This window comes from Cyanistes caeruleus, chromosome 14 (assembly GCF_971803275.1).
Source record: "Cyanistes caeruleus chromosome 14, bCyaCae1.hap1.1, whole genome shotgun sequence".
Taxonomy (NCBI): Eukaryota; Metazoa; Chordata; class Aves; order Passeriformes; family Paridae; genus Cyanistes; species Cyanistes caeruleus.
This window is the reverse complement of record NC_141714.1, coordinates 16,386,747-16,400,403: the sequence shown is the minus strand read 5'-3', so window position 1 is coordinate 16,400,403 and position 13,657 is coordinate 16,386,747. Positions and strand designations below refer to the sequence as shown.

Sequence of the window (13,657 nt, the reverse complement as noted above, 5' to 3'; positions counted from 1 at the left end):
AAAGACTGATGGCATTATTGTTAAAAAGAGCTTTTCTTATTTTATTTCCCTTTCTTTTCACTTATGCTGTAAAATACCTTTTCAAAATACCTTTTTCCCCTCTAATCTGTTTGTAGATTAATGAAGGGTGTAGTTTAGAGAGCCAGGTCTGAACAGAACTCTAAAGAAATACATTATTGGATGTTGCTACTCAAGGATCCATCTTCAAGTGGGGAGGGAGACACTTGTCAGCTCAAGCCTTCATATGCTCAGTCCCAATAAAAAGAATATTATTTTACAATCAGTACAACTGGGCAGACTCATTTTGAAGTTACAGAAGCCAGAAATACTTGTGTTTGCTTCTCTGAGCAGCCAGAACCCACACAGTCATCCTCAGAGTGATTTCCCAGCATAACTGCAAGGTAGGGAAAGAAGGTTTCCCATATTACAGATACTTAAAAAGCAAAGACAGGATTTATTCAGCAATTCAGAAAGGAAATAAAACTCTGAAGGAAGTAAAGCTCATCCCTGACAGCACAGTTTTGTTTCTTTCTGCAAGAGCAGGAAGGGATAAATAAAACATGAGTGCTTTTCCTGCAAAATTGGCAATAAAAGGCTCCTCCTTCAGTCAGTGGAGCTGAATATGTGTGATTCTCCCAGACTATCTTAATTATTCTACTTATCAGAGCAGCACTCAGACTGCCTGTCATCCCAAAAAAGCATCTGGAACATCTGGCTCATCCCAGCGTGCACCCATTACACAACACCCAGCTTTACATTGGTTTTGCACAGGTTTTAATTCTCAGCATGTACCATTAAACTTTATATCGTTTGTCAAGCTGCCTCTGCAGCTCCAGGAACATTTAAAGAGCATTTCCATCACCCTGTGCCACAGGGATGAGTTACCAGCTCCCTGGGATCAGCAAGACGGGAATAAAAAGCAAGTTGAGCAAGTTCTGTGTGACAATGAGTAACCCTAAAACATCACCGTGCTTCAAATTATCTTTAAAATAAAAAAGTGACTCCAGGTCTGGCACTCTCGATGAATACCCTAAAGCAGCCATTATTTCTGTTTTACTGTGAACATTGAAATGAAAGAATTGATCTTAAAACTCATTAAAAATTAAGTCTTTTCAACACACTGAATTCTAATTCACACCAAAAAAAAAAATTAGAAATTCCAATCTATTCTCCAGTTTTTTAATATATGATACTACAAAGCAAAAGATCCAATTATTTTGTAGATAATGGGCCCAGAACATCTATCACCAACTAAAAGCAGATGAGAGATCATTATCCAATTGGAAAATTTGATGTGGTAACCAGCAAATTGAGTTTCAGAGCTACAGAAAGTTGTGCAAGTCTGAGGCAATAAAACCACAGAGTTGAACATTGTGTGGATTTCCAGACTGGATCTGGAATGAGAACTTCAATATTCTCTTTTTAGATGGTATCTGGTTGCCACAGAGCAAAATGGAACTGAGCAGCAGGATAGGTCCAACTTTCTATAACTTTCTGTAAAATCCTGAAGATTTTTCAAGGTTTTTTTTTTGTGTTTTTTTTTTTATGGTCAGAAATCCAAAATGAAAAATTTCCCAGGGATATCTGGTCTACTGATCTGGAGTCCTGTATGATAAATTTATTTTCTGCAGAATGAGATCTGGTGATAAAAAATAAAAGCATATTCAGTTTTTAACTCTATCCTTGTAATGAGCCCATATTTAGGCTCAACCTGGTAAATGATGTCACTTCAGAAGTGAAGCATTAATAAACATAGAAAGTCATGTTCTAAGAGATACTCTATTAATTAATAATTATTTATAACAGCCTTTGCTAATTGTAATTGACTCTTGCTTAGGTTCTGTGACATTGCATATCAATTAAATTAGAGTTATAAATATATCCTGGAAGGGGGCAGTGTTTCTTGACAGGAATATTTTACTGCAACATGGCTTCATGCATCATTTTATATCCTGGGCATGCTGCCAATATTGCATTACCTAAATATCCATTTTATATAGGAACTCTGCATCCTCCCAGCGACTTATGAAATCAGGCTAATTGTTTAATTTTAGGTTCCAAATCAACATTCCTTCCAAAGCATTAATCTAGTGGTGAATCTCTGCAATTACCAATTTTGCAAAACTTCTTACGTCTGGTAATTTAAACTACTGTTAAGTGAGTGCCTTTTGGGGGTTTTTTGCTACATATTTATGTTAGTGCTTAGAAAATTAAGCAATGGCTAAAGTGATGCTCCATTCCTCCTTCCATCAAGCCATCCTTGTTTGATTACTAAATATTATCACCTTCCATTCACTAAAGATGATGAAAATCCTATTTATCATCTGCATTTCCCAGATTATTTGGGCTGGAATTTTGATCTGTATCCAGAAGTTGTGCTGGGCATGTGTTAAGGGCAGAGGATTTCATGGAAATGTGATTCCAACAGCTCTGCACTTTCGCCTTCCATTGAAAAAACACAGAGCAAATGTAAGAAGAAAAAGCTAAACCAGTTTTGTCAACTTTTCTAATACAAATGTAGCAAAAGCTGTTTTAAGATGATTTGGTCTCATTATCCAAAAAAGGTTTATGTATGAAAATGCTTATGAAAATCCTGGTAACACCTTTAGATATTAAGGAATTGAGCTGACCCACTTAAATTTACATCTAAGAACACAACAACTCTCTGTTACTTTTCCTTTTTGCTATCAAGCTGCCATGAAATTTTCTTTGATATTTCACATTTTTGTTCGGGGTAGCTCTCTTTCAAGATAAATATGCCCATTTTTTTGCTTGGCTTTTCAGAATTCTTTCAGTATTCCAAGTGGAAAGACGTTAGTGTGAATGATTTTGTGCTGCCAAGAACCCACAAAATCTGTGTCAGCAACTCTCTGTATTTGTCGACTCAGTTCCTCTTGTATATTTATAAGGCAGTTGACAAAGTGCCTCAGATATTCTGATTCCTGTGATTATCTCCTGAAGGACTGCAAAGGTCTCTTTTAATGCTGCTCCAAACATTTATGGTGATAAAAGGATTAATAGTGCTCTGTCAGTCCATGAATAATCATTTTACCTGTGCCCTCCCCTGCAATCACTGCACATGAAGCAGAGTTTGTGAACAGAGACTTTTAGGGTGGGACAAGCACTCCATGCACAGTTGTCTCTTCCCAGGATAACTCCTGTTTTCCAGGTTCCTGCTTTTCTTTCAGACCCTTTAGAGCTGACATTTTATGTCATTTGGGTATTTTTTAATATCTAATTTATTATCATACAATATCATACTGCTAATTTATCATGACTGTTCAGTTAGGTGCGTGATGGTGTGGAAATCATGCAAGGAAATACAACTTCAGTCCTGAAATCCAGGGTGGAATTTGCATCTCTTCCCAAATGATCCATTTCCCTCTCTGCAGAACTCAGGTGAGCCAACAGATCATCAACAGAATTCCAAAACCAGCTGAAACCAGCTGATTTATCTACCTATTATGAAATATTGTTGGGGTTTGTTGCAGGGTTGTATAATAATTTTCTCATTCATCCTAATAAATTGCCTGCTAATTTTCCCTCCAAAAATCCTTTGCTTTGACTTTGGGATGCTGATAATCTCTGTCAGAGAGATTGAAATCCACAATTTAAAGAAGTACATTTAAATAAACAGTAATTCTATTAAACTCCTCTGTTTTTACAAGACACAGTAATCAAAGTGGCAATACAAAAGCTTATAAATTAATGTAAAATAGATCATTATCAGGGGCTGAGTGCAGGATCCTTATGAACCTTCAAAGATAATACAATCAAATTAAGCTAAACTCAGTGAGACTGAGTAATTAAGAGCACAATTTTATTAAAGCATCCGACAGCACATGATTCTTGCCTTGTGTTTTGCTGTTCTATCCTGACTTTTATGAGAAAGCTGTCATGATCCTGACATTGAAAAGCGACTTTTATGGGAAATTTGTCATGCCACCATCACTGAGCAGCCCCGACTGTGAAACAGCATGAAAACATGAAGCAGGAGGTTTTTTTGGTCTGGATCAATGGTGAGAGGAGAACACCTGGCCGAGGCAGGGAGGTGTTTGCTGGGCACTCACATGGTAGAGTGGAACCGTGTTGTTCTCTGCCAGGGAGAAGCTGAGCACGTCCTGCTGCCCTGGCTCCAGCCTGATGCTGGAGGCCAGCACCGAGGGGCTGATGGGGTAGCTGGGGTTCCCTGGGGCTTTGCCCTTTTTCCTGGACCTCCGGCCCGTGTCCCGTTTGCTGTCCTTCTGCGCCAGAGGCTCCTCCTGGATCACCAGGATCTTGTCATCGCTCAGGTAGCGCAGCAGCGAATTCTCAGAGTCAGTGGTTGGAGGGGAAGGAAGGCAAAAAAGAAACATTAGGAAGAGGAAACCAGCAGAGAACCGTTCTGGCTGCCCAGAGACCATCACTCGGTGCTGTAAAACGGGAAAAAGGCGTGTGAACATCCAGGCAATTGTGACCTCTCACTGCCAGTTTGCCATCTAGTGGTATTGCATAAAGCCAGTTTTACATCCTATTTCAGCAGAGGGATGCCCTCAGAACACAAACACAAGATGATTTTAGCAATCTGTTAGCAGAAGACAGTCCACACCCTCGGTCATTAATCCCTAGACCTTGCCCTTTGTCCCCCAGGAGCAGAGGCTGGCGCAAGGCTGGACAGCTCCAGCTGTTTTGTGGCTCCGCAGGAGAATGGCTGGATAGATCCAGCTGCTGTTTAACCCCTCAGGCTTCATTGCTTTCAGTGTTATCCTGGTCCTTTTTGCCTGTGTTTTTATGCAAATATCAGGGAATCTCACCAAGTGGAACGTGAATGGCACCTGAGAGAGCTTTGTGTGTAGGACAATGGGTCTGCTCCTCCCTGACTCCATTCCACCTTCACTGACACCAGAAAATGTTACTGGCTTGTGTCACACAGGGAGCGTCTCTGGAACCATTCCAGACACTAGGATTATAATTTCAAGGAATTTGACAAGCTGGAATAATGGTTTTAAGGGGATGTGCAGCATATTTGGCACAGTTTCAAGATGGGAGCTGGCCAGGCAACAAGTCTGTTACTGTCTGTAACAGTGAAATATGAGCTAAACATACATCAACAGCTTTGGAATAAATCAGAAAAGGCTTGTGCCTTAAATGAAATTTATTTTCTATTGGAATGGAAGTGTACTGAGAAAGGTAGTTTAAAATCCTGTACTGATCTTCAAAAATATAGTTCATTTTTTGCCACATTTTTAAGAGTCAAGCTGAACTCCTCTCAGCTTCCAGACCATGCTTAAAAGATTCTAAAAAAATAATGCTCAAGAATCTTCAACCATATCACAATAGTTATGGCTGTATATCTGAAGGCTATTCCCTTGAATGATATGATTGCTTTTTGGCACAGAAAATAAAGGAAAAAAGAAACTGTGCAATCACCTTCCTTTCTTGCAAAGTTCATAATTCCCACTGGGACCAATGGAAGTTTATGTGATTAGAACTGCTGGGCTGAACACTGACAGCACAATTGCTGATTCCTGTTCCTAATTTTAATTCATTCCGATCAAAATGTTCTCAAAGGATGTTACCTTACATCTGTAACATCACTTACTGTTTTCTAGGGCTGTGCAGATTTAGAACTGATTGCTTTTAACACATATCTGAGTCTTCAAAGTACTTTTTCTCTTGATGTTTATGCTTCTTTATAGTAGAATTAAATTCCTCCTACTAATACAAATTTTCAATTTTCAGAAATAGAAACAGAAAAGCACAAATACTAAACAGGCTCTTCTATATCCTCCATGACACTAAAAAAAAATATTTTTTTTTTTCCTGTGATGCCCCTTAAGCAACAAAGAAAAAGCATCTTGGAGAACAGCAGAGAAAAAAAAAAATACTCACCTCTACTTCCCCTCTTGTACATGTTCTGTTCTTTGGACTCCCCTATCCAGCTGTACTCAGTAGGCATTGAAACTGGCCTCAAATCTCCTGGAAACAAGGCAAGGAAAACTGATATAATGTTTGAAGCCTAAGAGTGGAAGGCTGTGGGGTCAGCAATGTCTATAAATTCCAGGGGTGACACAACCGCTCAGAGCAGTCCATTATTAGAGCTGGGGCCCTCAGGATCAGTGAAACCTCCCAGAGCCTCCTCGGCATCACCCCAGCCTCAAGGGAAGGTGAAATTTCTTCAGCTTTGGTGAAATTCTTTGTGGATGTGAAGCAGATTACAAATTTATTTGGAAGCTCTGCTCTGTACAAACTCTCTCACCCATTAAACAGGTGTTGGGAATAAAGAGAGAAACAGATTTTAAGGGGATGGAGATGCTGTAGGAAAAGCAGAGAGAGAATGAATACAGACACAACACAGATGTGCCAGGGAAACAGGAAACCCTCTGAGCTGGGAAATCACACCCTGAGAAACGAGGGGATCTCATCTCAAGGCACATTCATTTCCACGGGCTCAGAAGGAAAACCTGGAGCACACTTTGGTGCCAAGGACCAGCAGAGAAGATGCAGGGCTTTGAACCACTGGGATTTCCTGGCACTGTGGCAGTCAGATCCCAATGTGCCCAAGCCATTCCCTGCAGGAGCATCACAACAGGGAGGGCACCAAACCAGGAACAGCCCCAGAACTGCTGGGCACTGGAGAGCTGATATTTAGAGTATTGAGATTTCCCCATGTTCCACTTGTGTGCACACCATGAAATTTAGAGTATAAATAATCCTATGGAAAAAGAGGTAGTTTCATTGTCTGCCTCACAGCTGAGGCTACCTTTAACTACAAATGTAGGATTCAACTCCTGATCCTTAGAACAATATCAATTAAGATTAAAAAAATCAATGAATAAAAAAAAAATCACTAGTACAAAAAGATAAACAAGATTATAAATTTTAAAAGAAGAAAATAGGAAGGCACAAAGCAAGTGAAGACCAACATAACCAAACTGAGCAGTTTTTCTGTAAAGAAAGGAAAGATCTGAAGCTCTGAAATGATTTATACACAAATACAGATACCACAGCACAACAGACATCAAAAATAGAAATTTAGGACAGGAATCACACAAGGCAAATGAACGAGTGATTTTGTAAACGGCTTATTTCACTTCCAAGTCCTTTCCCAATGAAAAGTAACCTATAAATTGTTTTGACATGGCAGCTTGGATATTTTTTTCTGAGGAGGAAAAAATTGTTGTGTACAAGGATACCAGAATAAAGTGAAAGAAATATTTATGACATTTTTGTCTCTAACACATTCATGGAAGAGGTTTGATATGCGTTGCCACAAGAGCTCTTTAGACCAGAGAATTTTAGAGTCAGAAAAATAACAGAGTATAATGTTAAGTAAACCAAAAAATGCACTGCAATGTTATTAAAAACAAGCTTCATTTTCACAAATACTTTGGAAAAAAAAGACTTTTTATTTATATGGATACCCATCACCTGCCTGAGTATCCATCCACCTCACAGCTGCACAGGAGCCTTATTTCTAATAATGGCTGGAATTCTGGAAAGTCCAAGGCTGGAATTTTGGAGCAGTAGTTTGTGTCAGCCCAAGCAATAATGAAAGTGGCTGCTTGGCCAGGAAAGGCTTGAGAAGTTTTATTTTCATTTCTTTGCCCATGGCTCTGTGGTTCCAGCATCAGTTTATTGGAGCTGTCATAAATCCTGTCTTTTTACTGAAAGACACGTTGCCACTTTGGTGATTGATGTCACCTCTCAGCCAGAAAGTACAAAACCTTCCACTACAGTAGAACATCATTTGCATCTCTGTTAATCAACAGATTAATTAAACCTGTAGTTCAAAAAAATTCTGGTTTGGCAGTCATTTTTGAGAGAAAGGCATATTTCAGAGACTTTAAAACCAAATTCCTTCTGGATTTCAATCAGAATTGTCCATCATAGACAAAAAAATCTTGTGTACTCCTGGGATCAGGCAGAGAGCCCAATACTTAAAGTCACTATGAAGCAAGAATTTATGAAAGCAAGCCAAACACACCCATCTGGCTCCAATTTTAATCACAGTTAAGATTTCTCCTTATCTTTCATTCTAAATTTGTTTTAAAATGATGTCACTCCACAAGGAGACAAAGAGTGAACATTACTGGTTTTGAGATGGGATCCTATTCAGCGTCACAGCCCTTTCAAACATCAAGCAGATGACTGAAGCAGTTACTAAAAATATCCTGTCTATAACAAAGATTTATTAAGATTTCCTACTCTGAACAAGTTCTGTGTGCATCTACACACCATCAAGTCCATTTTACTTGCCATTTTTACCAGAAATCCAGCTGCAGTCAGCAAATTACAGCAGCAGGGGGGACGTTCTGTGGAACTGATAAACACAAGATAAACACTAAGAACAGGAGGCAGAGAAATGGCATTTCAGAGCATCCCTGGTAGCAAACCCCACGCCAGACTAAGCAGCAGCAGAATCAGTGACTGCAGTGCTTTAAGAGTTTTCTTTTTTCCCCCCACTGTGCTCCCTCCCAGCTGCTGTTGGATCTTCCACCAGAACCCCTCTTGGGATTCTCTCCACTGAACTGCAGCAGGATTTTAGTACCTGTGTTCTTCACAGACACATTTCCCTTTACTGCTCTGAGCTTCTCAGAGGTTTTCCCTTTCCTAAATTTCAAAGACAAAAAACTTAGGAAGTTGCTGGGGCTTTTTAAAAAAATGAGGAAAAAAAACCCAGTCTCAGAGTAGGTGAATAAAGTACTTATGGATGGCTTTGAATATAAATGAATATTCAAAATATAGCAGCTTCCCATAGAGAAAACTACTGTCATTGCTTTCTCTGCGGCTCAGAAATAATGCCATTTTCAAAATCAGAAAAAAAATACAGTTTTCAAAAGAAATCTCCTATTTGAAACCTGTAAGCTTTACAAAACTGTCCTACTGCCTTGAAAATAAAGCCACTGAAAATTTATGGACCATACACTACTAAAAATCTGTCACTTAATTTTCAACACCACCTTTTACACAGATCCATATATTCATATACAGGCACACGTGACTGTACACTCAATAGGGATTTATATATACACAAAATTTTTATAGAAAAACCAGTTCATTATTGTTTCAATAGCATTTTATATATTTAAGAAGTCCCCATCCCAAGATTTTGAAATACAGTTCAAGCCCTAATGGGTGCATCATAGGGTACTTCTCATGAATTTAATGCAGCGCTGAATTTTGAAGGGCTTTCCATCTTACAGACACTTTCATACCACGAGGCAGGCCCCTACTGAAGTTTAACAGCCCAGAACATTGCAAATGGAATAATCTCCAGGAGTTTGGGAGGGGAAAATGAGTAAATCAAGATGCTGGCCTATCCAAATAATATGAATTTAATTATCATTCAGCGTTCCAGTATGAACTGCAAAATAACCAAATAAAAAACTTACTGCTGACCAGGAATGTTAGCGTGTAATTCTCCTAATTATTCCTTCATGTAAACTTCTGTTTATAGTTCAGAGCCAACAGGTCTGACAAAGAATGACAGATTTTTTTGGGGGGGTTGCAGAGTTAACAGCACAGTTTGTAAATGTGGGCAGGTAGAGGAAGGTGAGGAAATGCAGCCTACCATGAGTGGGGGTTTTTTCCCTTCTCCTCACGCCTGTGGCTCTGCCCCTCTCGTACTCAGAGCTCCCAGGGTGGCCTTCTCCTTCAATCAGAGTGTAGTATTTCCCACTCTCATGCTCCAGGAAATAGTTTGGAGACTCAGAGCCTTTCATCCCAGACTTTCCAAATTTGCTGATGTCATCGCAAGACATTATTCCAATTTCATCCCTAAAAGCAGAAGATGATGGAGGAATGAGCCAGGTAAGGTAAACTTCCAGCATGCAACTGCCTCTCCCAAACAAATAAAAACTCTTGCAGTTGAAATGCTGAACTTTATAAGTGAGGCAATTAAAAAAATGTAAATTACTAAAACCATCATTAGGTGCAGCTTTAATTGTGAGATAATAATTGTGAGATAAACATCCAGGAGTTTCCTAGGATCTGAAGGAGAACATAAGGAATTGTTCTAGTATGAGCAGACAAGGGTTTCCTCTGCAGAAATGCTCGAGGATGAGATAGAAGTAGACACATAAAAGTAAATCAAACTAATTGATTAAAGACTTCTTTAAATACTTTCTTGATTTAGGACTAAACCCAGGTTTTTCTCATCTAAGTAAAATTAATTCACTTAAAACATGATATGATGATAAATCTGAGTTCTTAATTGATGGTGGGGCAGTCCATTTTGCTTTTATTAATCTAATAAAATCAAAGTGTAAAATTTTATTTTTCAAAACCTCAAATTCCTTAGGACATAAATACCTGGGTCCATAAAGTCCTGACATAGGAGAGAGAATAAAAACATCCTGGAGTGCAGAGTTGTCCATTTTTGAGGACATGCCCATGGTACTCGTTGGGGTTGTAGAGCTGCTTGTGGGGCTGGTTGGGATCACAGGCTGTGAAAAACAAAAAGACACAGGAAGAATAAATTAATATTTCTGTGCTACAAGAAACAACACAATCAGTGTGCATAATTTTAGGAGTTTCGACCTCTTTTTTGGACTAGCTCTTTTTTTGAATTTCTGAAGTTTCTTCCAAAAAGGTGTCTAGTGGAACCCCAGGCTCCAAGACTAGTTATGAAAGAAACTGATAAACGACCATTAAATTAATTTAAAAGCCACCTCAAGGGAAAATCTGAGACTCAATCAAAATATGATCTTTAATCAATGCAGAAAATCAATTATCTGAGGAGAAGGGACACACTGTATTAAATGCCATTAATACAGAAGTTAATTACAGAACTCTGGAATACTTGTACTGAATGAAATGTTGGTTTCACTGGAAGATTTATTGTTAGCAAGGACAGAACATCTTGATATTTTAAGAAAGCAGAATTCATTGTCCTTTGGTTTTATAGCCATGGTGATACAAATACCTGTTCTACTGTAAATAGCAAAGAAATAGAAATTAACCTAAACAATAACTAAATATCCTTTAAGATTTTTACTTTTTAAACTTTTACATGATGTTGGACACATTTTTTTGATTCAGATGTCATAGAGAAGCTCAAGCCAATGGTCTGCAAGGACTAGAAGGATGAAAACCAAATATGCTGTGCAGGATACAGAGATATAAACAAAGAATATTTTTCAGACAAGGTCCAGTCTGTGTTGATACTCAAGAGATAGAAGATATTTTTATTTATAAAAGTTATGCTTAAATAGGTACAACCATTTTTCTACAGGTGGAAGGAAAACCCAGCAACTCAAAATTTGGATGAAAGATATAAACACCAATGTTTTTCTAAATAAAATATTTTCTCTCCTCCAGAGGTAAACACTGAAATATTTTTTATGTAGTTCAAAAAGTAAAAGCAGTCCTAAATATCAGAAAATTATGCTTTTTCATAAGAATGTCAGTCTGCAAAGGTGTCAAAATTATATTAGTTCTCTATGTTGTTAAACTAAAAAATGGTGTAATTGTTCTGGATCAATTATTTGTGACAGGAAGGATTATTACAATTTAAAAAGTTCTCCAAATAAAAAGGAAAAAATACAATAAATATTGTGTTTAATTTGAATGGAGTTTAAGTGTGCAGAGCAATATTTGCCATTGCAAATGAAAAAAAAACCCAAACCATTTTGTCCTGAGTGGGAAAATAATTGGAGAGTTTAAAAACTCAAATAATTTTCTACTATCACATCATGTCAGCCAGAGACAAAGGGGGAAAATGGTGTCACAAATCTCCCTGAAAGATAATGGAGCACAGAACTGGCAAATGAAAACTCCACTGTTCTTAACTGAGCATCAAGGGAAACCCTCTAAAGAAGAAGAATACTACAACCAGGCCAAGTAATAAATTTTCTCCGACCTCACAGATTCTGTATCATCAATAATTCATAAATTACCTATGTGATACCATTTTAAACTTAATTATTGTAGAAAAAAAATTATTAATAACCTCTATAAGTGCCTTAAGCAACAACAGAAAACACGACCACTTTTATTCAAAACTTCCTGCTGTGCACAGACCTGAGGTAACAAATATGATTTCAAGTTCTTAAATCCTATTTCCTTTTTGCCCTCCATAATTATGTACTGCTTTTGTTTTGGTTGGGTTTTTTTGGTTTGTTGGTTTTTGTTTTTTCTTTACCAGCACTAAATCAGAATGGAAAAATTGCTCCATATGTGGACACATAAATAGAATTATGGGGTGCACCATGAAAATAGCACATGCAGGGGAATGTGTATGGATCTGGACCTGGAACACGCTGTGAAATACAACAGTGTGTTGTTGTTATTCCTTTTTGGTGACAGGCTGACTTCTGATGAACTGTTTCTCCTGAATCTGCTCTCACTGAGGGATTTTCCTGCAGCGTGTCGCTCTTCGGTCGTTCCCCATCCTGCTTTTGTCTTGTGCTGTGTCCTCTGCTCATCCCAAAACCAAATTTAATCTGTGAGCAGCAGAAAACTCCAGAACAACAAACAAACCAACCCAGAAATTCTCCAACCAGTTCAGCACATGGAACTGCTCTAGAGTCTAAAAACTCTTGCCAAAGTCAACGAAAGGCGAGGACGCTGCAGCCAACAGGAGAGGGAAGTGAGCTCACTGCTTCCAGCAGCAACAAGCTGTTGTGTCAGCTGTCCAGGAAGCTCAGGCTTCAGTGGCATCTTGAAATTTAATCAGCCTGCTTCCAAGTCATTACTGACAATAATAAATAATACCAGGTCCAGGTGAGAGCTGCAGGAAACGGGCAAACCCAAAACCTGCGTCCTGAAACGGATCCAGGTCCTGACACTTGAGCTTGTCTCTGTGGCAGGAAGAATAAAAGATCTAAAATTGGTTTTCCACACCTTATAACAGAATCTACTCTTAAGAAGTAACACTGGCAGGGCTGGTTTTGTTTTCCAAAGTGGTTTATAGTTTTATTTAAATATCTCACCCCACTGTTCTCTGATAGAGAAGAAATACACCCTGGGAAGGAGATGCTTCAAGCACTTCAAGCCCCTCAGGGGCTCCTCAGGAGAGGAGACATCACAAAACCACAGCTGCTGATAATTCCACAAAAGCACCTTGGTGCACTTTCTGTTTTCTGGCTACCCTGACAAAGGTGGGCATTTTAGATGGGAAATGCTGTGCCACACATGCAGTGAATTCAGCACTCACTGTTCACTCTGACACAGCCTCCAGACCCAGAGCTGCTCGTGAATTATGATTCTTTCATGTAAAAATATAAAGAGAGGATCTCTCTGGAAGCCCTGTGCAATTGCAATTTCCATTTTGCTGCCTCTGGAGGCTCTGTCTGAAGTTCACAAGTAGATAGATGAGCATCTTGCCAGAGCAAAGGATGTTATTCCTGCAGCATTATGACAGAAAAATCCCCTCTGGGTGTCACAGGGCCCTGTTCCTCTCCCCCAGGGGCAGCCACAGAGAAAGAAAGGTGGCCCTAAATCCCACTGTCAGCATTCCTGGGCTGCAAGGATTACACAAACTCCTTAAGTGGAGCTCCTGTGTGGGATTCAGGCACTCTGAGAAATGGAAGATTAAGAAAACGCCAGGCAGGGAGGAAATCTGCCTAGATAATCTTGGAGGGTTTGTTTTGTTTCATTAATTTAAAAATCATTCAGAAACATGTTCCTGTATGGTGTGAACCAAACAAAACAGCTCTGAGAAGCTTCCACATTA

At 38.9% G+C, this 13,657-nt stretch overlaps 1 protein-coding gene across 1 annotated transcript in view; it reads right to left on the bottom strand.

Annotated features, from left to right (window-relative positions):
* LOC111928567 (connector enhancer of kinase suppressor of ras 2-like) overlaps positions 1-13,657 on the bottom strand; it is a 167,423-nt gene that overhangs the window by 37,798 nt on the left and 115,968 nt on the right. Inside the window, exons 11-14 of the mRNA XM_086850852.1 lie at positions 10,294-10,427; positions 9,554-9,759; positions 5,873-5,958; positions 4,071-4,319 (exon numbers count right to left, since the gene is read on the bottom strand). Of these exons, the coding sequence (XP_086706978.1) occupies positions 4,071-4,319; positions 5,873-5,958; positions 9,554-9,759; positions 10,294-10,427 (675 nt within the window). The remainder of the gene's footprint in view (positions 1-4,070; positions 4,320-5,872; positions 5,959-9,553; positions 9,760-10,293; positions 10,428-13,657) is intronic.